The 25,176-nt window shown below is 41.1% G+C and overlaps 1 protein-coding gene across 2 annotated transcripts in view; it reads left to right on the top strand.

Annotated features, from left to right (window-relative positions):
• The window catches only part of ARFGEF3 (ARFGEF family member 3), a 194,441-nt gene that overhangs the window by 91,904 nt on the left and 77,361 nt on the right, over window positions 1-25,176 (top strand). For both annotated transcript variants that reach the window (XM_040350518.1, XM_040350519.1), the window contains exons 12-21: window positions 1,045-1,958; window positions 8,984-9,150; window positions 9,735-9,900; window positions 17,478-17,585; window positions 18,658-18,873; window positions 19,826-19,933; window positions 20,276-20,426; window positions 22,504-22,812; window positions 22,951-23,084; window positions 24,778-24,923. In XM_040350518.1, the coding sequence (XP_040206452.1) occupies window positions 1,045-1,958; window positions 8,984-9,150; window positions 9,735-9,900; window positions 17,478-17,585; window positions 18,658-18,873; window positions 19,826-19,933; window positions 20,276-20,426; window positions 22,504-22,812; window positions 22,951-23,084; window positions 24,778-24,923 (2,419 nt within the window). The remainder of the gene's footprint in view (window positions 1-1,044; window positions 1,959-8,983; window positions 9,151-9,734; window positions 9,901-17,477; window positions 17,586-18,657; window positions 18,874-19,825; window positions 19,934-20,275; window positions 20,427-22,503; window positions 22,813-22,950; window positions 23,085-24,777; window positions 24,924-25,176) is intronic.

Raw genomic sequence — 25,176 nt, forward strand, 5'->3', positions numbered from 1 at the left:
ATCTAAAGCCTGCATATTTAACTTGTATACTTAACAAGTTCCTGGCTACTACTTTTACATGTTACCTTTCTGATAAAGAATGCATACAGGTAATCTTATAGAGAGTTGTCATACAGACTTGGAAAAAAAATGTGTCCCCACCCACCTTCATTTTCCATGGCAGAGATCCTGTTTTCTGTACATTACACAAGTACTTTATACATGAGTTATTTGTTCCATTTTACGGTGTGTATGCAACTGTTTCAGCTTTCAGATGTGCTGAAAGAAACCAGTTGATACTGAGCTTTCATGTGTCAGCACAGCAGTTATCCATCCTTTTATCAAATCTTTTATTGATGAGTTATTCAAACAAAGGGCGTTGCAAAGTACGATTAGTTTCCTGTGCTGTCTCTAGTAAACCCACAGGGCTTAAAGAGCAACTTCAGTTTATTTTTATTTTTTTAAAGGCCAGCAACTACTAATACTGTAGCTGCTGACTTATAAAAATCAGGTACTTACCAATGCCTGAGATTCAGTTTGTTCTTCCTGCTGCCGATGGTTCTACTGCTGCAGGTCCCCAGTTCTCCTATCTTATATACAAGAGCCAACTGAGTCTTCCTGATGAACCAGAGCCGGCTTCCCACTGCACATGCACAGCACTTTGAGACTGGTCCTACAGCCTCCTGGGACATGTCACATGTCCCAGAAGGCTGAGGGGGCGGGACAAGAGGCAAACATTGCAGAAGTGGGAGCGGGCTCCAATTAAAAAATCAAGGCTCCGTTACAGGCTGGGGGAAGGCAACCAGAGGATCTTCACTTTTTGAGTGAAGTTCTCATTTAAGGAACTATTTGAATTTAAATCTTTTGTTTGTAAAACAATGTTTTTGTGTGGGTGTATTAAATAAAAATAAAATAAAAACTATATATATATTTTTTTATAATTATTTTATTAAATAACATGAATTCATAAAAGCACATTGATAATTTACATCTGTTTTTTAATGTAAACCTGTGGTTTGGTATAATTGTTTGTTTTATACTTTATGTAATTATTTTTTGTTCTAGGATTATGGATGGAATGGCAGAGGCATGTATGAAAGGAGGTATTGAAGCTTGCTATGCATCTGTGTCATGTGTTTGCACCTTGCTTGGAGCTTTAGATGAGCTAAGCCAAGGGAAAGGTCTGAAGGAAGACCAGGTCCAACATCTTCTCCGACGTCATGAGGAACTGAGGGATGGTGCTGAATCCAGCAGGGAGTCAATGGAAATTAATGAGGCAGACTTCAGATGGCAGAGGCGCATTCTGTCCTCTGAACACACACCCTGGGAGCTGGGAACCGAGAAGAGTCCTGATATTAGTATTAGTGTGACAACGGACACTGGACAGACTACCTTAGAAGGTGATATGGGGCAGACCACACCAGAAGACAACATGGATGGCCAAGGAAATAATTTACAGTCCCCAGTTATTAGAGATAATGGCAGCAAGGACCCTGAATTAGAAGTTGTAGATCAACCAGATGTTGTTCAAAGGAGTCATGTTACAGTCTATCCAGACATAACCAATTTTTTGTCTGTTGACAGTAGAACAAGATCGTATGGCTCAAGATATAGTGAAAGTAATTTCAGTGTTGATGAACAAGATCTTTCCAGGACAGAATTTGACTCTTGCGATCAGTACTCAATGGCTGCAGAAAAGGATTCTGGGAGATCTGATGTCTCGGACATTGGCTCAGATAACTGTTCCCTGGCAGATGAGGACCAGACTCCCAGGGACTGCCCTGGTCATAGATCTCTACGGACCGCTGCCTTGTCATTAAAACTGCTGAAAAACCAGGAGGCTGAACAACATAGTGCAAGACTTTTTGTTCAGTCACTTGAAGGTCTTATTCCGAGGCTTTTGACATTGCAAAGAATGGAAGAAGTCGATTCAACTTTACAGAACTTTTCCTCAACATTTTGCTCAAGTTTACAAGCTGGTAAATATTAATAAGATTACAATATATATTTATGAAGTCTTGCCTCTGGGTTAAACAATGATTTTTTATTTATTTTTTTGCTTTAATTTCATACAAGTGGTAAGCAAAAATAATAGCCTACTACATTGTGCTGAGTAAGTTCTCGCTTTAGTGTAAGTTTGTGTCTGTCCTATACCCTACGGATCACAATTTAGAAGTTTTTTTTTTTTTACAAATATCGGGGCTCCTTCACAAGGAGCTGTTTTCTTGTGTGGACTTGTGTCTTTACATGCTATTAGGGGGGAGAGGGGTACATTGGGCCATTAAACATAAGGCACTGTTTTTAACTTTTCCCTCTCAACTTTATTGAAATGTCACAAAGTGACATTTTATTAATTTCTATGCAACACAATGCACACCTGTTCGTTTGCCCTCTCTGCCCAAGTGGGAATAAGTCATGATGGATAAACTCCAATGGCACAGTTTGTTGCCTTTTTAATGCAAATATGCATGTGATCTATTTTAATTAGGAATATTGTTTTATTTATAAGTCCTGTTTACTCAATAGCTAATTTTTCTACAGTTATAGTCGATTCGGATTTGGAAATTGCAGTCACATAGCTAAAATAAAAAACCCTTATGAGCTTAAAATGTATAAAAGTTTATAGTTTATTTTAGGGCTGGGGAAATTAAAGATTAATTCCTCGATTAATCTTGAATTTTTTTGATCGATCAAAATTCTTTTGATCGATTTTAAAATTCTTGACATCACCAGACAGCCTGGACAGTGAGACTTACCCTGCTGGATGCGAGCAAACTGCATCCATTGGATTGAGGTACCTTTGCATCTGTGGAGCAGGAGGATGCATCAGGCTCCATCAAGGCAAGGGGAAAAAAAATAACCATCGTTTTCCTGTCCTAAGCAGTTTTGTGCAGACAATTCTTTGTGTATCGGCTACATATGTTCCGTGTGAAAGACTGTTCAGTTCTTCAGGGTATATTGTCAATAAAATGCGATCATGTCTGCTTCCAGAAAATGTAAACACTCTGGTATGTCTGTGTGACTGGCTAAAGTGATGCCTACTTGCCTACTATAAAGTGACTGACAGTCAATATACTAGATACGTTTTATAATTAAAGTTAAACTAATTTTCTACGTTTTTCTTAAAGTTAAATAAGAAAAATGTACTTGCGTCAGTTCTACAATTTGAATTTAAAACGTATTTGTGTAAACGGTGAAGTTAAGCCATGGATTGTGGAAACAAACTAGTGTCGGGTGATTGTATATAGTGTATACCACATTTACCACTGACTAATGCAGAGTTGCAATGCAAGGAGATCAGCTAAAAGTCGTTGGATCTGTATGTGCATTATAATTAATCGAAATTAGTCGATTAATCGATTAAAAAAATAAATCGATTAATCGAACACGAAAATTTTAATCAGTAACGGCCCTAGTTTATGTATTATTAAGTTCACTTTCTGCTTGAGGTCTACACCTGCCCCCGTAATGGTCCCTTGAAGGACAGACTGCATTCCATGTTTAATCTTGCTTATGAGCAATTCTTTGGGAGCTTTACTTGAACTTTTATTTTAATTTTTTTGTTATATACACATTCAACACTACATTATGTGTTAAGGCGTGCATATGAAAACATGAATGTACCTACAGCTTAAGTGTAGCAATTTATTTTTTTATACCTCACCAATTCACGTTGGGTATGTGTAGTGGTGTGTATTTTGGTACCTTTTTGTATACATTTTCTATTCACTACCTCCTTTATATTTGCTGGGTATTGCCCTATGCGGCTATCTTCCTGTGCTGTAAGAGTTAACTGAAGTTTAGCCAAAAAAATCCCCTTTGCCCTTTCTGCCCTCTCTACCACTCAGAAACATTGTAGTCCTATTCTCCAAAAATGCATTCTGTGAATGGAGGAGCAGTTGCATGACAGGATCTTCACCACCTATTCATGGAATGCTATGCATTTTAAGAGAATAGTACTACAAGCTCTCTGACTGGTAGAGGGCAGAAGGTGGCAGGCATAACAAATCTTCAGAATAGCAGCAGCTGTTGTTAACACTCACAGCGCAAGAAGATGCACAGGGCAATATCCAGGGTCTATGAAAGAGGCACTAAAGGGAAGAATTACAAGAAATAGTAGCCTGCTTGTTATGACATACACACCATTTCACATAACTTATGTGTTTTTGATGCTGTATCCCCCCAAAAAAGGTAAATTTCAGCTTTTAGAGTAATATTTCACCTTGACAGAAAATCGGTAAAAGTGACCTAACACACGGCCCCCTCCCCACTCCCTTGGTCCCCACTGTACTTGCCTTCCATTAATCTAAGCTGTCAGGGCTCCTGCACGCTGATACAAGAATTTGAAATCCCTACTGCTTTCTCGCCTCTCCATCCAGCGCTGCCAGGATGGACCAGATGGAATCTAATTGGTCAGGTCCATCACATGGATGGTGCTGATCGATCAGAATCCATCTGGTCCATCCTTGCAATGTTCAACGGAGAAGAGAAAGCAGTTTCAAATTCCAGGACCGGTGGATTGGCTTGCGGGAAGTAAGCTGAGTGGAGACCCGGGGTGGGGAGGGGGTCCAGTGTTAAGTCCCCCATGCAGATTTGTATCAGATACCATATTTATTACAACATTTTAATTATCCAATCATTTATTTCTTGGTCTTAAAAGAGCTCTATAGTTGCAGTTGATTTTGTGTTCTTCAAGTCTATATAACCCTCTATGTGATGAACCCTTCCACAAATCCACAGGCCATACACAGAGCTAATTTCTTTCCTGCAACCACACTATTTAAAACTGATTTCTTAAACTCCGAAGCATAAACATTACTTCATATCATCTATAAAAACAACCTGACCCAGGTTTCGCCTTTCCAGCTTCCTTTGGCAATCCTTCTACATTAATTTGTTTAAGGGATGCATTTATAATTTGTATTATTGGGTAAAATAGATCACAGGTGCATCACATGACTTCTATCACAGGTCATTTTTTTTGTCATTTATTCATTTTGTTTCATATGTAATTCTTCACACATAATGTGGTGTGATGTATTTATTATAGCGGTTGATCTGAATAATCATTTTTTTGTGGTAGGCATGCTGTATACTCTGGATGTATTGAAAACCCATCTGACACATCACTCCTGGCATACATGTAATCCCGTGTACATGTACAGTTGGTGCATTGCTTGCTTGTTTTAGCTGACAAGTTACACAGGAGAGCCCTGAAGCTTTGATGTCACTGTGATCTTCCCCTTCCCAATTAATCACTGCTACTATTGACATCTTTACTGCTGCTTGAGGGGTTCACTGCTGATTTTTACATGTCACCACTCTATTTTTATATTGTAACCTGAGTTTTTCTTAAACTATTCTATTTTGTTCTAGGAGAGTAGCGTGCGAATGTATTTAACTAAATTAAATGTATTTTGCACAAGATTTGTCGCTGAGACAATCTTTTTGAGTGATTACACTCCACAGAGAGCTAAAATAACGATGCAATAAAACTAATTCTTCGAAAAGAATACCCATGCGCTGTTACAGTAAAGAACTCTTATTGGTTGCTTTACTTGCTTTAGCTAAGACTTACTGTATGTTTATGGTTGCTTAAAGGCAATCTGTCATGAAAAAAATACCAGTGCCAATCAATTTCCCTTTGTGACCATTTTAGTTGCCTGGTGTTACTTTTTGAAGGGAGTCATCAAAGGGAGCCCTCTAAGTAAAACAACTATGCAGCCCTGTAAAGTCAGCTTTTAACTTTAATACATGCTTCAGGTCATTGACTCAGTAAGGGCTCATGCATACCGCAGCACAAAAAAGCTGCTTTTACAGGTGTTTGAGCTTTTTTCTTTTTTCTCTGCCACTATACATCCCTTCATGTTAACCTATGTGTCCATGCACACTATAGGCGTTTTCAGGAACCTAGTGGCAGAAGATTTTAGAAGCAGAACCCTCCCTCCAAAGTCGCATTTTGAAGCTTTGTTTTTGAGCTAAAAAAAAAAAACGCCCGAACGCACTTTATGAGCGTTTAGCATTTTTTCATGTATAGTGGTCAGAAAACCATTGTATTTTCATACATATGGATGCATATATAAATATTGTTTTGCAATGCATTGTGGTCATTTGGAAGTGTAAATGCTCAAAAACACATAAGAAACGTGATAAAAACACACAAAAAAAAATAATGTTTTTTAACTCATTTTCTCCTGGTACCATTTTGGCATTTCCAGTTTATCTAGTGTGCGTGAGACCTAAACTAAGCTGGGGATTCAGTATAGCAGACAGCAATGATTTTTTGAAGAAGGTCAGGAAGATGACATCACTAGTATTTTCATCACAAGAGGTTCCTGTTTAGGTGCATCTATAGCTGCTCATACGCTGTAAAAAAAATAATAATAATTATTTAGCTCAGTGGACTGAATAAGGGAAATCTATGAATTTCCCTCATCCCTAAAAAAAAAAACATGGATGGACGAATCTCTACTGCTGGCTATTACCACCCATGGCTATCAGAATACTAGAACAGTGGCTGCATCTGACTGGATCAGCTGCTGTTCGGTTGACAATTTTCCACCTGACTCCTTTGATCTTCAAATTGAAGGATGTTTGCCAGGAGGTTGCCAACAGGGCCACCCATGGCTCAATGAACCAGTTTGTGTATGGCCAAATTGTCGGTTTGATGACTGACTGAATACACAGTACTAGGGATGGGCTCAGGTATGTTCGGATCATGAACCCAAGGGTATAGGCCTGTATGTATCACAATAGGAGGAGAAACGTGGTACTCAAATGGCATAAAATCAAGGCTCAACAAGGATTCGTCAAAACCAAATGGGAGGAAATGGGCAACCCAAGGTTACCATAGCTTGGTAAACACAGAGTCTCTGTCTTTTTATTAGAAAATCAATGTATTTTAATTTACAAAGCCTACCACACAATTTATTACTCAAAATAACATAGCTTTAACCTGGTGATAACCTAAATGAACAATGTATGAAAATATAAGGCTTTTCAAGCACGGAACACCAATTTCATGTGAAAAAAACAAATAGAAAGTGCTTCATTGATAATTTGTTAGTGAGTAAGATTTTTGGGATAAAATAATTATGAGATAAAAACAGAGTTAAAATGACCATTTCTACCTCATAATTTGAGTCTCTAGTATTTTTAAATCAACCTTTGCCTCCACGGGGTTGTTTTACTAAATGAGTAGAGCAGGCTTTTTCAAGCAGGGTGCCTTGGCAAAATGACAAAAAAATTCCCAAAAAACAAGCCAGTGAGTGGGTCAAGACTGATTTTTTGTTGCACATAACCATAGGTTTTTATTGTGCAGCATTACTATCTTGGGCAATGTGCAAGCAAGCCCCATATGTTGTAAAAGCTGAAGTAATAAATTAATAAGGAGGACATCATAAAACTGCACAACATCTTTATTTGATGCTCCCCCGCCCCTCCCTGTCAGCATTGCGCACATGTCACCTGAGTGGGGTGGGGGAGAGAAACTGAGGTAGAGGATTAATCGGCACCAGTGGGCAAAGGTGTATTTGCTTTCATAAGCCCCCTACACAGGTTCAATAGAAACTGGCCAGTATTCATGAACATTGCAAAGTGAAACTACACATTGCTAAGGGAACATTCCCTTTGCTCAGTAAACAGCCTCTGCTCTTTAAGTAAAATAACCCAAAATACTTTATGAAACTTAGGCCTCGTACACACGATAGGATAGCCAGAGGACAACGGTCTGAAGGACTGTTTTCATCGGTCCAAACCAATCGTGTGTGGGCCCCATCGGTTATTTAACCTTAGGTTAAAAAAATAGGAACTTGCTTTAAAATTTAACCGATGGATTGCTAAGGATAGGTCAAAACCGCATGCTCAGAATCAAGTCGACGCATGCTTGGAAGCATTGAATTTCGTTTTTTTTCAGCACGTCGTTTTGTTTTACGTCACCGCGTTCTGATACGATCGTTTTTTTAACTGATGGTGTGTAGGCACATCAGACCATCAGTCAGCTTCATCGGTTAACCTAAGACAACGGTCCTTCAGACCGTTCTCATCGGATGGACTGATCGTGTGTACGAGGCTTAAGTGTAGAGCAGGAAGGCCCCTACAGCCAGGGGCGTATCTACCATGAGGAAAACAAGGCATTTGCCTTGGGTGGCATTTTTTTTCTCAGGTGGGTGGCGCCTCCCCCAGACAGAAGGGTTGCTACGCGTAGTGGCATCGCTACAGGGGTGCGGGAGGGTGTGCACCACACCTGGGTGACACTCCCCAGAGGGGCGGTCGTGGACTGTTCGGTGACAGGGGAGCAAAGCGGATGCGGCAGTGGCTGCAGCCTCAGATTCAGGAAGTAGTTCACTCTCCCCCTCTCTCTCTTTCACCCCCTTTTCTCTCTCTCACCCCCTTCTCTCTCTCTGTCTCCCCACCTCTTTACAGATGAAGGGGTGGATCTTAATCAGGAACGGCTGGGACAAATTTAGATGGGGCGGTGCCTGATTTTAGTCTTGCCTAGAGCAGCACAAAACCAAAATGCACCACTGCCTACAGCACCTGTGTACTAAGGCCTCATGCACAATGATGCCTGTTTTACAGGCATTTGACATTTCTTTCTCATCTACCTCCACACTTCTCCATGCTTGCCTATGTGTCCATGCAAATGTAGGCTTTTACAGGAATATAGAAGCGGTGTGTTCAGGAGCATTAGCATTTTTGGCAGACAAAAAACGGCAGGCATGTCTAAACGCGTTCCAGCACTGAGAATTAATAGTCATGTCAATGAAGTAAATATAAAACCCCATCTTTTGATGTGCAAATACACAGATTTACATGAGTTTTTGATGTTGCTGTTCTCCAGGCCGTTAGAAGAGCTGGACAAACATGGTGCCTAGTAAGGGCTAGGGTTAGTTGTATGATGCTCCTATGGAGCTAGAGATAGGATACTGTAATGTGAAAAGCAACAGTTTAGCAAAATGTTCTTGTATTCAGCTCTCTTTCATTTTTATACAATGTTTCATAGGTGTAATGCATTCTCCAGGCTTTGAAAATAATGGTGGAGCAAGTGTCCAGACGCTTTTGAATGCAGACAGTCTGTATGTTGCATCGTTTTATGCTCTTCTGCTAAACATAAAGCTTGCCAACAGTGATTATTACAGAAAGAAGACGGCTTTGGCACCAGTGACACTAGTAAGTGTGATGTTTGTGTTATACAAATGCAGCGATCCTAGCATCCTCCTAGCTTTTTAGGTAAGAATTTGTTTAATCCCTTTATTTTACAAGTTCTTATTTAATCCGAAGTGCAGCTATGACTATATTTAGGTTGCTGGACTTTTTTAAACAGCGTTGCCTCCATACTTGGTAACTTGGTAATCCAGATGGGTTTATCTCAACCAAGAGAGTAGGTGCCTTCACCAAGTCATTTGACTGTATGTGTGATTGGGTAAATATGAAATATAAAATATTACTTATTAATATATTCACGCACACATGTGCATATACAGTATATGTATCTGGCTATTTTTAAAGTTATTTGTTAGTCCTATACTAACTATTAATGATTAAATCAATTCCATATGCTTTGTAACCCCCCCAGTGTTCAGTGGTGGAACATTTTTGTAAATTCTGAAGGCAATTTACCACTATTTATGACCATGTCGGCTTGCTTACAAGATGTGGTATTTCTCAAAATGTGAAGATCTTCTTTTTTATTATTAAAGTAATGCATATAATCGCCTTTTATAATGTCCTTGTCTTTTTTTTGTATGGAACAGAAAGAGTTCATAAAGCAGATCCAGTCGAGTGGAGTGCTCATGGTGTTCTCCCAGGCCTGGATTGAGGAGCTCTATCACCAAGTTCTAGACAGAAACATGCTTGGAGAGTCTGGGTACTGGGGAATCCCAGAGGGACACTGTCTCCCCCTAATTACTATGCTCATTAGTAAGTAACACAATGTTGGTTATCAGCTCTTCATGTATAGGAGAGGTAAAAAATAAACCTTGCAAAAAATGTTTCTGAAGGTATTTTAAAATCAGTTGAGAGGTGTTTGCTCAATCGGCAAATCACCATTGTTTTCACACTGCCTTAAAGAGGAAGTAAACCCTCTTAAAAAAAATCCAGGGAAAAAAAACCCTGTAGGAGAAAGGCATAATGGGCTAGTATGCATAGCATACTAGCTCATGTATAATTACTTACCTGAGATCGAAGCCCCCGAAGCGGCCCTCGATCACCTCCTCCTTCACCGCCATCTCTCCAGGGGTGAGTTCTGGGTATCGCTGCTCCGTCGCTGTGACTGGCTGGAGCAGCGATAATGTCACTCCCGTGAATGCGTGCGGGAGCCGTTAGTGATGGTTCGGTCGTCTGCACATGTCCGGTGAGTCTGTGCAGACGACCGAACATGTCCGACGGACAGGCTTCCAGCGCACATGTTTCTTAGCATGCTAAGAAACATTTGTCCGCTGGAAACCTGTCCGATCCGCCGGACAATTGTCCGGTCGGCCGTACACACGACGGAACATGTCCGCTGAAACTGGTCCGCGGACCAGTTTCAGCGGACATGTTCGTTCGTGTGTACGGGGCCTAAGGGTTTACAAGCTGGTTATACACTATTAGATTTCCGAAGGAAAATTCTAACATTTATACCAAAATTTTCAGTACATACGATGGCTTGACAAATGTTATTTGAAAGTAGTTCAAAATTGAATTCGCTTTTGATATTTGATTTTGTAATGTATGAACTTTCCTGAACGAAAAACCCCAAATACAAAAAATACACCATTAGAAATGTTTTAATTTGAGAACATTTTTCCCACTTTGCTCTTTTGAATTTTATCACTGCAGTTGAAATTGAAAGTCGATTTGACCCCATTAACAATTAGAAAATCGAATGAGTCTTCTTTAGTCATTCAGACTGTGCATATGTAGTAATTTTTAGCATGTGATAGCTTTCCCTATTGTCATCATACAAAGTGTATGCTTTGGTCCTCATAGCACCTTCCTAGAGTATAAAATGCTCTTATTATTTATTTGGCTGGTATCTGGTCATCAGAAAGCATAAGGCCCCTTTCAGACGTCCGCTCGTCCATCCATTACAAGTCCGTTTACGGACTTGTAATGGTTCCCTATGGGATCGCGTCCGTTAGCGGATGGAGCATCCGCTAACGTCCGCGACCATCCGCTAACGTCGGGATCCGCTTTTGCGAACGGAAGAAAACCTATTTTTCTTCCGTCCGGCGGAACGGATCGGATGCAGATGGACAGGCGGTCCGTCTGCATCCGATTCCCCATAGGGGAGAGCGGAGACAGGGCGGTCTCTGCACTGTGTGCAGGGACCGCCCTATCCGCCGACAGCTCAGCGGGGATGACGGATGATCCCCGCTGAGCTTTGGCGGACACACGGAGCGGACACAAAAACGGTCCGCTCCGTGTGAAATGACCCTAAATATTTAATGCTGTGTGAACTTATTTTTTAATAATTTTATGTATATGGAACTGGGTGGTACTCCTGCGCTGTGATGGATGGATATGAGGACAGTGAGGTGGCCAGGGAAAGGGGGTGTGAAATTAGGGGTGGACACTGCAGCAAACAAAAAAGAAGCCTTTCCAATGAAGGACAAAAAGAATGCAAAAGTGGTGAGTGTCTGCGCTGTGATTAAACTAATGGAGGATGGGCAGACAACAGTGGTGGTGAAGGGAAGGGGGTGTTGGAATTGGGAAAATGAAGCGTGTTAAAATACAACAGAGAATAACCTAAAAGGTGAATCAATCTGGTCCGAACTGGACTGAGTGATAGAACACAAAATCAAGCAATGAATGTGTAGAGTGTGTGATATACCTGATGTATACTGCAAATGACTGTGAAATAACCGTGGTGAGTGGAAGCTCGAAACAGTGAAAAACACAGTAAAGTGCAAATGCAATAAAGTGCAAAAGTGACTGAAAAGGACGATGGGATGAATACCAAAGTCCAATGGTTAGGAGAGTGCAACCCAATTCAATCCAGGGGTCGTGCAACCCACACCATTAGGTGAAATAAGGGCTTACCTCCTCGTTATCACTCACATATAAGATGGTTTGCTAGTACTTCAGCCTCTTGTTGGTTGAGTATCCTCTTGCCAGATCACAATATTTTGACCATACATGTAGAGGAAAGAAATGTATATATATTGTAGCAAGGGCCTCCTGCCACTCAAGGAAAGAGGGGAAGGATTTCTCAAAGATGCAATGGGTAAGTATACACTTACACAACTCATACTATGTGTAAAAGTAAGGTGCCTGTCTCCACGAGCGCCGAGCTCGTATCCTGTCTTCTCACTGTCAGCACTCAGCTCCTCGGATGTCCATGAAGGCGGCCGCTCATATCCGAGTGAGGGAGCAGAGAGGAGAGAGGAGAAGGAAGAGATGGGGGGCGTATCGCGTGGGACTAGCACAGTGCAATAAAACTTTTAATGAACCAGAAAAACAGTAGTAAAAAACTCACATTGAGCAGTAACAAAACGGTCGCATCTCCTACGAGCACCGCGCTCGTCTGCCGTCCGTTAGGTGTTGCTCCCAATGAATGATCTAGTGTCCCGACGCGTGTTCGTCACATCACGTGACTTCATCAGGGGATCAGACAGGGCGGTCTCTGCACTGTGTGCAGGGACCGCCCTATCCGCCGACAGCTCAGCGGGGATGACGGATGATCCCCGCTGAGCTTTGGCGGACACACGGAGCGGACACAAAAACGGTCCGCTCCGTGTGAAATGACCCTAAATATTTAATGCTGTGTGAACTTATTTTTTAATAATTTTATGTATATGGAACTGGGTGGTACTCCTGCGCTGTGATGGATGGATATGAGGACAGTGAGGTGGCCAGGGAAAGGGGGTGTGAAATTAGGGGTGGACACTGCAGCAAACAAAAAAGAAGCCTTTCCAATGAAGGACAAAAAGAATGCAAAAGTGGTGAGTGTCTGCGCTGTGATTAAACTAATGGAGGATGGGCAGACAACAGTGGTGGTGAAGGGAAGGGGGTGTTGGAATTGGGAAAATGAAGCGTGTTAAAATACAACAGAGAATAACCTAAAAGGTGAATCAATCTGGTCCGAACTGGACTGAGTGATAGAACACAAAATCAAGCAATGAATGTGTAGAGTGTGTGATATACCTGATGTATACTGCAAATGACTGTGAAATAACCGTGGTGAGTGGCAGCTCGAAACAGTGAAAAACACAGTAAAGTGCAAACGCAATAAAGTGCAAAAGTGACTGAAAAGGACGATGGGATGAATACCAAAGTCCAATGGTTAGGAGAGTGCAACCCAATTCAATCCAGGGGTCGTGCAACCCACACCATTAGGTGAAATAAGGGCTTACCTCCTCGTTATCACTCACATATAAGATGGTTTGCTAGTACTTCAGCCTCTTGTTGGTTGAGTATCCTCTTGCCAGATCACAATATTTTGACCATACATGTAGAGGAAAGAAATGTATATATATTGTAGCAAGGGCCTCCTGCCACTCAAGGAAAGAGGGGAAGGATTTCTCAAAGATGCAATGGGTAAGTATACACTTAGACAACTCACACTATGTGTAAAAGTAAGGTGCCTGTCTCCACGAGCGCCGAGCTCGTATCCTGTCTTCTCACTGTCAGCACTCAGCTCCTCGGATGTCCATGAAGGCGGCCGCTCATATCCGAGTGAGGGAGCAGAGAGGAGAGAGGAGAAGGAAGAGATGGGGGGCGTATCGCGTGGGACTAGCACAGTGCAATAAAACTTTTAATGAACCAGAAAAACAGTAGTAAAAAACTCACATTGAGCAGTAACAAAACGGTCGCATCTCCTACGAGCACCGCGCTCGTCTGCCGTCCGTTAGGTGTTGCTCCCAATGAATGATCTAGTGTCCCGACGCGTGTTCGTCACATCACGTGACTTCATCAGGGGATCAGACAGGGCGGTCTCTGCACTGTGTGCAGGGACCGCCCTATCCGCCGACAGCTCAGCGGGGATGACGGATGATCCCCGCTGAGCTTTGGCGGACACACGGAGCGGACACAAAAACGGTCCGCTCCGTGTGAAATGACCCTAAATATTTAATGCTGTGTGAACTTATTTTTTAATAATTTTATGTATGTGTACGATAAGGACATGGACATATCTAAATTCAGTCAATATAGCATGTACAGTGCCTTGAAAAGGTATTCATACCCCTTAACATGTTCCACATTTTGTCATGTTACAACTAAGAACGTAAATGTATTTTATTTGATCGACCGACACAAAGTGGCACATAATTGTGAAGTGTAAGGAAAATGATGATAAATGATTTTCTAAATGTTTTACAAATATCTAAAAAGTGTGGCATGCATTTGTAATCAGCCCCCCTAAGTAAATACTTTGTAGAACCCAATTTCGCTGCAATTCCAGCTGCAAGTGTTTTTGGGGATGTCTCTACCAGATTTGCACATCTAGAGAGTGACATTTTTGCCCATTCTTTGCAAAATAGATCAAGCTCTGTCAGAATAGATGGAAAGTGTCTGTACAGCAATTTTCAAGTTTTGCCACAGATTCTCAATTGGATTTAGGTCTGGACTTTGGGCCATTCTAACACACGAATATGCTTTGATCGAAACTGTTCAATTGTAGCTCTTGCTGTTTAGGGTCATTGTCCTGCTGGAGGGCGAACCTCCCCCAAGTCTCGGGTCTCTTGTAGACTCTGAGGCCCCGTACACACGGTCGTTCCAAACCGATGAGAATGGTCAGACGGACCGTTTTCATCGGTTCACCGCTGAAGTGGCCTGATGTGCGTACACACCATCGTTCCAAAAACCGATCGAATCAGAACGCGGTGACGTCAAACACACGACGTGCTGAATAAAATGAAGTTCAATGCTTCCAAGCATGCGTCGACTTGATTCTGAGCATGCACGGGTTTTGAACCGATGCTTTTCTGTACTAACCATCGGTTTGGACCGATCGGGCAGCGGTCCATCGGTTCGGTTTTGAAGCATGTTTTAAAATTTTGGACCGAAGGAAAACAGACCGATGGGCTATACACACGGTCGGTTTGGACCGATGAAACTGAACCTCGGTCAATTCTCATCGGTTTTGTCCGACCGTGTGTACTGGGCCTAACAGGTTTTCTTCTAAGATTGCCCTGTATTTGGCTCCAACCATCTTCCTATCAACTTTTACCAGCTTCCCTGCTGAAGAAAAGTATCCCCACAACATCATGCTGCCACCACCATGTTTCACGGTGGGGATGGTGTGTTCAGGGTGATGTGCAGTGTTAGTTTTCTGCCACACATAGCGTTTTTTCTTTTAGGCCAAAAAGTTAAATTTTGGTCTCAACTGACCAAAACTTCTTCTTCTTCCACATATTTGCTGTGTCACCCATATAGGCTACTGGCTTCTCGCAAACTGCAAACGGGACTTCTTATGGCTTTCTTCTTGCCATTCTTCCAAAAAGATCAGATTTGTGGAGTGTATGACTAATAGTTGTCCTGTGGACAGATTCTCCCACCTGAGGTGTGGTAACTCTGGAGGAGCTGCAGAGATCCATGGGCCTCTTGGCTGCTTCTCTGATTAATGGTCTCCTTGCCCGGCTTGTCAATTTAGGTGGATGGCCATGTCATGGTAGGTTTGCAGTTGTGCCATACGCTTTCCATTTTCAGATAATGGATTGAACAGTGCTCAGTGAGATGTTCAAAGCTTGGGATATTTTTTTTATAACCTAACCCTGCTTTAAACTTCTCTAACTTTATCACTGGCCTGTCTGGTGTGTTCCTTGGCCTTCACGATGCTGTTTGTTTACTAAGGTTCTCTAACAAACCTCCGAGGGCTTTACAGAACGGCTGTATTTATACTGAGATTAAATTACACACAGGTGGACTATTTTCTAATTAGGGGACTTCTGAAGGCAATTGGTTCCACTAGATTTTAGTTGGGGGTATCAGAGTAAAGGGCGCTGAATGCAAATGCACGCCACACTTTTCAGATATTTATTTGGAAACATTTTGAAAACCTTTTTATTATTTTCCTTTCACCTCACAATTATGTGCCACTTTGTGTTGGTCTATCACATAAAAGCCCCAAAAAATACATTTACATTTTTGGTTTAACATGAGAAAATTTGGAAAATGTCAAGGGGTATGAATTTTTTACGTAGTATGTAAAAAACAGATATACTGTATTAAGGGCAATAAAGCTAAAGCTGTACCTAGAACAAATAGAATGAAAGAGAACAATCTCAGTGTGCACCTTCCATTGTGGGTTTGCTCTATAAAATATACCTGTGTTTTGTACATCTTTCCCTACCACATTGATTATAAGGTTAGCTTTGTTCTTGATATAATGTATTAACAAGGGGCTACATAAATAAAACCTGGTGAAGGAACAAAGGAACTAAAGCAGAATCTTCTATAGAGGCAATTAAGTACAGTAACCTAAAATGTTTATGTTTTGATCTCTTGGAAAATTATCCAAGAAATTATATTTGAATGCTTCCATGTATAATTCATGAGTATGCATATGGTGGCAGACAGGGGTCAAGTCCTGGGAAAAAAAGTGTGGGAAGTCCCACCCAAGATCCACTCCCCCACCAAAAAAAAAAAAATGATACGCTCATATGCATAATTACTAAACCGCATGTTTTTTTAAGCAAGTTCTTTCTAAATCCTGCGATAACTCGTAGCAGACCTCCGGAATGTCTCCTGGGAACAATGACAAAAGCTCCCAGGAGACATTGCGGTATCGAGGAGGTGACGGAATACCCGCACACTACCCGATTAATCTATATACAGGAAGCGGCCAGTAACATAAAGGATTACTAAGGTTCGCCTGCCCCTGACAGTGACTCGAGCTGGGCATCGCCGCTTAGTGAAGGATTGGCTCGGCTGCTCTTGGCTGCTCTTGGCTGATCTAGTCCTGCAAAGGGAACTGTGTTCCTGCTGTGAAAAAAGTGCAGGAACTCCGTTCCCATGCGTTCCCGCAGGACTAAAGCCCTGGTGGCAGACAATTTTTACGTTGCATATGAAGATTCTTCTTCCTGTTCAGTATCACTTAAAGCTCTCACAATGTAAGTTGACTATTTAGAGACTCTGTGAAAGTAGTGTGATCAATTTTTTGCAATTTTTTTTATTCTGACTTGAAAAATCTGTGCATTAACATGTATTCTGGTGCATTTTCATGCATTTTGTTGCATTCTAGATGTGTTCCATACAGAAAAAAGTGCAGCAGGTTCTAGTTTTGCTGACCGCACTGAAACTGACTGCACTGATTTTGATGCAGAACAAAAAAAGCACTGGACTGCATCTGGTGTGAACCCAAACAAGGAAGATATTTATTTAAATTAAAATACAAGTAGCCACTAGAGGGAGCAGCAGAATTCTAAGTTTCTACTACGATAATCAAAATATGGAAAGTCAAAAATATGCACTCTTAAAAATGGACTAACTTAAGAAGGAAAGACTTCTGTAGTATCTGACAGCTTGCTTTGATTGTATATATCCCTTATATTTTCTTTAATTGCTCATTGTAGATATTGATGGCTTGGGAAGCAGTGCTATTGGTGGACAGTTCCAAGCATCTTTGTCGACACAGTCTCCACTCCCTCCTGAGAAGAATATGGATCCATCAAGTGTAGCAGGTATGTTGACTTTACTCTCATGTTTGTTCAAATTGTTCCTAAGTAGCTCGGCATTTCCTTACTGTATAGCAGGGTCCTTACTTTGAGCATTTTTTCCTTTTTTTCCTTTTTTTTTTTCTTTTTTTTTTTTAATGGAAGCACATGTTCTCCTTTTCCTTAAAAGTGACTGACTATATCCTCCAATTTTTTTTGTAAATGAGACTGTTATGCCACGTACACACGATCGGAATTTCTGATGGAAAAAGTCAGACAGACTTTTTCCATTGGATATTCCGATCATGTGTAGCCCCATCTGAGTTTTTTCATCTGAAATTCCGATGAGTTCCTTCGGAATTTCAGTTATAGAACATGTTCTATTTTTCTCAGATGGAATTTTGTTGGAATTCCGATGGGATTTGGCCAGGCAAAAGCCTGAACGTGTGTACAAGGCATTAGAAATTTAAAATTGATGCTGTTGCTACTTTGTTCTGGGTGTCTAAATATTGTATTATTATTATTATTATTATTATTATTATTATTATATTTAGGGTATTTTTATTGCTAATGGCACAATACAATTGAACATTGCCATTGTCCATCTAGTTCAACCAAAAAAAAAAATACAAATAGAAAACCTCCATATACACTATCCTATGCCCACAGTTGATCCAGAGGAAGGCAAAACAAATCCCAATAAGCGTGATCCAATGTTATCCAGCGAGAGAAATAAATTCCCTCCTGATCCCCCAAGAGTCAGTTGCATATTCCCTGAATCAAATTTTACCTATACATTGTAGTATGTACTATATATCGGATTTAATCTCCAAATATGGAAAGGCTTCTCCACAGTAAGAGCTGTGAAATTGTCGAAAACATTATAATATATGCCTATATATTTGTGTGTGTGTTTGTTTTTGTTGAGCTCCTCTTTCCGGTAGGGTTTGCTCCCAAAGGAATAGTTTGCATATTTAATATTGCATATTGCGTATTTAATACAGATGTTATTTATATATATATATATATATATATATATATATATATATATATATATATATATATATATATATATAATTCAATTTGTTCTCTGCTCTAGGTGCGGCTTTTGCCCGATTCATACTTATTGGATGTTGGAAGAACTTGATTGACACCTTATCTGCTCCTCTTACTGGACGCATGGCAGGGAGCTCTAAAGGTTTATCTTTTATGCTGGGTGCTGAAGGTGTGAAGGAGCAAAATCAGAAAGAGAGAGATGCCATCTGTATGAGTCTAGATGGTCTCAGGAAAGCTGCCCGTCTCAGCTGTGCTTTGGGTATGTCGTGTTTTTTTTTTTGCTCATTAAAATTGCTTTGATATTGCACTTCTCATTCCAAGGTGATGTGTTAAGCATGCATGATTTTATCCTTCCCCTCTAGGATCCCATGTCCCTACACAATGTATATATACCCGAGATGCGTCCTTCTATAGAATAGCAAAATAGATACAGGGAAAACCTTTTAATGATTCTTTCAGGTTCTTTTGGGCCTTCATGTGGCCATAAACACAAGACAATGATCATCCAATAGGCTGGTTTAGATGGCCTATTTTCACCCATAGATACAGCCGGGTAAGAGGTAGTGCCACTTATCTTCAGGTACAATCTGGCTATAGTCAGTTCTTTGGATTTGTTTCAGACAAATTACTTGCTGAATTATTCATAAAGGTTTTAGAGGAAAACTTAAATTTGTGTTTCTCAGTAGAACTTTATATTAAACAGAGCTACCAATAGGATAGAATGTATATCTCAATGGTTATTGCTTCCCCAAATAATTAGTGCTGGCCCCTTTTTTTGCTATTTGTTCCTCTCCATTCACATAAATTAATGTCATGACAGAGCCAAGCTTACAATTTTATGGATTACTCCACAAGCCGTTTATGTTTATCATGAGTATGAGAAGATCATGCCTGCACTAATGGTGTCTGTATAAGTCTTTAGGGAGCTTTATTAATGTATTATCTTTTACTAAGGAACAGCTGATGGTTATTTTTTATGCTCATTTGTACATATATACTGCAAGATGATAGTAAGTGATCTCTTCCAGTTTACCATAAATGTGCAACCTTAGTGATATGCTTGTAAGACAATTAACAAACCTTTACAACTGATCTGATTGACAATGTGCCAGCTGGTCACAGAACTAGTTTTCAGGGATACCTTTATTGTAGCTTCAGTCAACATTATAATCCATACTTTATTTTTTATTTATTTTGGATTTTGTTTTAAGGGGTCGCGGCTAACTGTGCATCAGCACTGGCTCAAATGGCAGCAGCGTCCTGTGTTCAAGAAGATAAAGATGATAAGGAAAACTCGGAACATAGTGACACAATTTCAGGTATACTGTTGTTTTACAGGCATTTGCTGCTTATTTTATATTTGATACAGCAATGCAAAGCTGTAAAGTGTGATGTAAAACATTTTCTTATGCAACCTGAGAGTGTTCATATCGGTGGATACATAGTGATAAAAAAAAAAACTTAAAGTGGTAATATACCTTTTAAGTAAAATTGTAATATATCTTTAAGTAAAAATGTAATATACTGCACATCAAAACCAAAATTGTTTTTACTGTCCTAAACACCAGGACCAACACCATGATGTGTATCTATTATTATGTTTATACGGTAAAACAAAGGGACCAACACCATGATGTATATTTATTATTATGTTTATACAGTAAAACAGAGGGTGGAACAAAAACTGGAACAGATGGGTAAACAAGGAGGATATCGACTGCATAACGCACATGTGCTCTGCATGGATGCAATACTTGGTGTCGGCTTAGAGATGGGAAGTCACAACCAAGACTGCTGGCCACATGTGTTCAGGTACAGAATGATAGTTATCCTGCACCTTGTATTGCTCAGTTTGCATGTATAGCAGATGAGATGGGATTTACACTCTGTGCTGTTTGTTATCATCTATTGCCATTTTGATGGGGGTTTATTGAATCTAGAATCTACACACCATATATTGTAGTCCAATGTCACTGGCCTATTAAATGAGCAGTGCAAACACCATTGTCTATAGGATGTAGTAGAGTAACATACAGCACCTATGCACGATTTGCCTCTTAACAGATTTGAATAAAGTTTAGTGCACAATCCTGCAATATTGTGTATGACAATCCACTGGTGTGGTGGGGGGTCATTGTGCTTTACTAAACAGAAATAAGCATGTACAAACACATGGTCTTAAAATCGAACTTCCATATTATTGCTTTAAATTGACTAGCAATAGCCATGGCAACGCATAAATAAATCCCATGCCATCCCAAGTTTGCTGGGTCCGATGCCCCAGGTGACCACGTACTTGCTTACAGCCAGGGATTTTTGAACGCGGTGGAATTCTTTTCTGCCACCTCTGGCTAACCCTGTCCTCTCTGACCTGTCACAGAATTTAGAAGGCAGTATAGGAAGTTTTTGCACTAATCTATACCTCTAACGGCTTCTGAGTGATATCACCAGCTGTGTAGGGCAGGGAATATGTTGGTGGGTGCCCCGATCCTAAAGCTGCAACTGCCTGCAATTTTATTTTTTTGTTCCTGTGATCATTTGAGAGGCCAGTCCTGTCCCTGCTTGTCCAACCTGTGTAGCACAGAGTCGAGTGGAGTGTTCCGACACTCTTCCCTCCTCTGTTCTCTTGACTCTGTGCTGTTCTGATAAGTTGGGGGGGGGGGGAAGCATGTGCACAGCGCACATCTACCAGAGCATTGCCGGCTGCACTACAGTAAGGCTCTTCTGAAGATGTGAGAGAGAGCTGTGGAGGGAAAGGAGGGGGCGGTTGTACAGAGACGCTGTGGGGAGGTTGGAGGTGTAGTGCTGAGGTGATAGATGGGGAATGGGGAGATTTGTGAAAAGGTAAGAGCTGTGAGGAGGGGCGAATCTGAGAAGAAGTGAAAGCTGGAAATAGTGTGTGGTGGGGGGGTTTGGGGTTTGAAGAGTGGGACTATTTTTTTTTGGGGGGGGGGATATGTGAAGAGGTGAGAGCTGTCAAGAGGGGGAATGGAATTTGTAAAGTTTGGGGGTGGGGAGGATTTGTGTAGAGGTAAGAGCTGTAAAGAGTGGGGCAGGAGAATTTGTGTAGAGTGAAGTGGGGTGGGTTGTTTTGTGAAGAGGTGGAAGCTATGAAGATTGTGGGTGGGATTTGTGCAGAGGTGAGAGCTGTAAAGAGTGTGTGTGGGAGGTCAGCACGGTTGCTGACAAACCACCCTACCATCGTACTTTGAACAAAGCAGTTTCACGTATATAAACCCAGTTGCCTCTGAGAGTTGTTGTGTTTCCAGAGATGCTTGTGGTGGTATAGTTCTTTTTAAGGTATAGCCATTATTTAGTGTGGTGGTATGGTCCTGCTTCAGGTATAGCCAGTATTCACTGTGGTGGTATGGTCCTGTTTGAGGTATAGCTATTATTTACTGCAATGACCGATGGCCATTACTTAAACAGAATGAAGTTCATTAAAATGTTTACCTATTTATACCTTTTAACCTAAACTAATAGAAAAAAAAAAGAGAGTAGCATAATACATACCACCAGCTAGTGGCTCCTCCCCCAGTACTGATGTTCAGACATGACAGTTTCAGGAGGACATATGGACTTGGTTACAGGATAAGATTTGTGTGCATGCAGGGTCACATGTTGGCTTCTTCAGATTGCAACCATAAAGCACATTTGTGAAAGGTGTCCTAAAGGAAAAATGTTTTATTGACCCTACCAATAAAAAGTTTCATTTTTTTAACTTGATGGCTAGAAGCTATTAGGCTGCTTTGTACAAGAAGAGCACTCCTTGATTGTTTTCCTAGATCATGAATAAACAAGTTCTCCTATGTGAAAACTTCATGTTAATTTTTTATTTATTTTTTCTTAATTACCTCTTCTTTTTTTTTTCCTGTTTCCTGCACTATAGGGTTTGTGAATACATAAGCACCTTGGAGCATACACATTTTAGCGATGGGACTTCACAGCTTTCTCTCACCATCACTCAGGCCCAGCAAGTCTCTATGGATGTGCATGGTCTTTCCATAGATGCATCTCAAGAATATACCACGGAACAGGAGGCATCTCTTGGAAAAAGTCCTGTCATCCAACCAGTTCCCATTCAAGAGCTTATCAAAGAAAGCAGTAAGGGCCGAGCATTTGACTTCCGAGGAAATAGCTTGATGAGTTCAAGCAATGCTGCTAAAGCTGTTTGCACCCTCTCTACACAAGTCGACAAGTAAGCAGCGGTTTCCTGTTCTGAAATTCAAATTTTTCGTTTTTAAACATGTAATTTGTTACTTGCAGCTCACAAATTAAAAAATACTGAAATGCATATCAGCTGTTGATGCCTTGATTCTTCTTTTTTGTGTTGCAGGCTGTTTGAGGGAGCTGCAGACAAGCTCAATCTTGTGGCTCTCAGTGGGTTCCTTTATCATCTGAAGAAGGCTTCCCAGGCACAGTTGTTTCATTCAGTTACAGATACAGTGGATTACTCTCTTGCAATGCCAGGTAGACCATATATGTTTCAAAAATATTTTTTCTGTCAAAAATGTAATATTTTCTTGGACCCTTCAGTAGGCTTACTTTCAAGCCGCTGCTGTGCGTGTGTGTGTTCACATGCGAATCGAAGCTCAACCCAGCCCCCATTCTTTCCTCATTTGCTCACTGGCTGTGATTGAGAGTAGCGGGAGCCAATGGCTCCGGCTGTGGTCTCAGCCAATGAGGAGAAAGAGAGCCGTTGCTTTCATTCACATGATTGAATCGAGATGGGCTCAGGTAAGTATTTGGGGGGGGGGGGGCTGCTACACACAGAAGGTTTTTTACCTCTATGCATAGAATGCATGATGGTAAAAAACCTTGAGCCTTTACAACCACTTTAATGGGTAGAATGGGCCAGATTCATAGAAGAAATATGCCGGAGTATCTACTGATACTCCGGCGTATTTTCAAATTTGCCGCGTCGTATCTTAATTTGTGATTCACAAACAAGATACGACGGCATTTGGCTAAGATCCGACAGGCTTACGGCTTCGTACGCCTTCGGATCTTAGGCTGCAATACTTCGGCCGCCGCTGGGTGGAGTTTGCGTCGTTTTCCAGCGTCGGGTATGCAAATTAGCTTTTACGTCGATCCACGAAGCTACTCGCGTGAGTTACGTCGTCGCAAGTCGTTTTTTCCTGTCGCAAAGTTAAGCCTGCTTTTTCAAGGCTTAACTTTACACCAGCCATGTTAAAGTATGGCCATCGTTCCCGCGTCGAATTTTAAATTTTTCTTTTTCGGCGTAAGTACGTTACGCACGTCGCCATTCACAAACACGTCGGGGCGCCGTAATTTCGCGCAAAGCACGTCGAGAAATTTAATAACGGAGCATGCGCAGAACGGTCGGCGCGGGAGCGTGCCTAATTTAAATGGTACACGCCCCATTTGAATTAGGCGGGCTTGCGCCAGACGGCTTTATGTTACACCGCCGTAAGTTTACACGCAAGTGCTTGCGGCGGTGTAAGGTAAAGACGATACGTTACGCCGCCGCAATTCTTTCTGAATCTGGCCCAATGTGTCTGAAAACACCAGAGGTGGCTCTCCTGTCAATGTTCCCTGGGCCTGTCAAAACAATAAAAAAGGGTTTAGTTAGCTTTCTAATTTTGGTGAGACGGGCACTGATTCCCTGGCATTGGGAATCCACCACTGCCCCCACTATCAGAGAATGGGTAACTGAACCCAATAATATCATTGGGATGGAAAAGGTATTGGCAGATGTCAACGGATCTTTACAAAATTTCCGGAATTATGGTTTGCATGGATTGATTTATAAACCTTGCCACAGCTCTTGCCATTTCTTGGGTGATTCCAACTCCTTTTACATTTAGGGCATATAAAGTTGGTTTCCCCCTAGACTCTTTTCCTACTGCCCACTCTTGCTCTTGGTCATGTGATTGCTGTTTTACATTATTAAGTTATTACAAGAGAGTCCGCTTGTGCTGGTCCTCCACATAGCCTGACACCTTACTTGGTCAATATCTTGCCAGCTTCAATCTTTGTACTCTTGCAATTGTTTACAATGGTTATGCTTTATAACATCCACTAGATGTTAAGCATGTTTCATAAATTTTTCTGCTGTGCCACACATAAAAAAATTCTTGCACCCTACTACAGGCAGAATTATGGATGATTTCTTTAAAATATATTTCTCATTACGCTATAGGAGAAATCAAGTCTACACAGGACAAAGGAAGTGCTTTACATCTGTTCCGCCTCGGTGATGTCATGCTACGTATTATTCGAAGTAAATCTCGCCCACTGCTTCATGTCATGCGCTGTTGGAGTGTGGTGGCCCCTCATTTTGTGGAGGTAAAAAAGATGTTCTATTACTGGAGTATGATGAAGTAACAGACTTTATTACCACCTGCCCATCATGGAATTTTTAGTGCTCTTCCTACCTTTGAATGTTCCAACTACTCCTGTTGCGTTCTCCATTATATAAATTAAATGACAAATCCAAGTGCAAGAATTGGGACACCTCATAATAACCGCACCAGATGTGTAGATATGTCACCAATAAAGATCCTGTGAGATTTAAGAGTGTTCTTGGGTGGACTAACCT

This window comes from Rana temporaria, chromosome 4, assembly GCF_905171775.1.
Source record: "Rana temporaria chromosome 4, aRanTem1.1, whole genome shotgun sequence".
NCBI classification, from domain to species: Eukaryota; Metazoa; Chordata; class Amphibia; order Anura; family Ranidae; genus Rana; species Rana temporaria.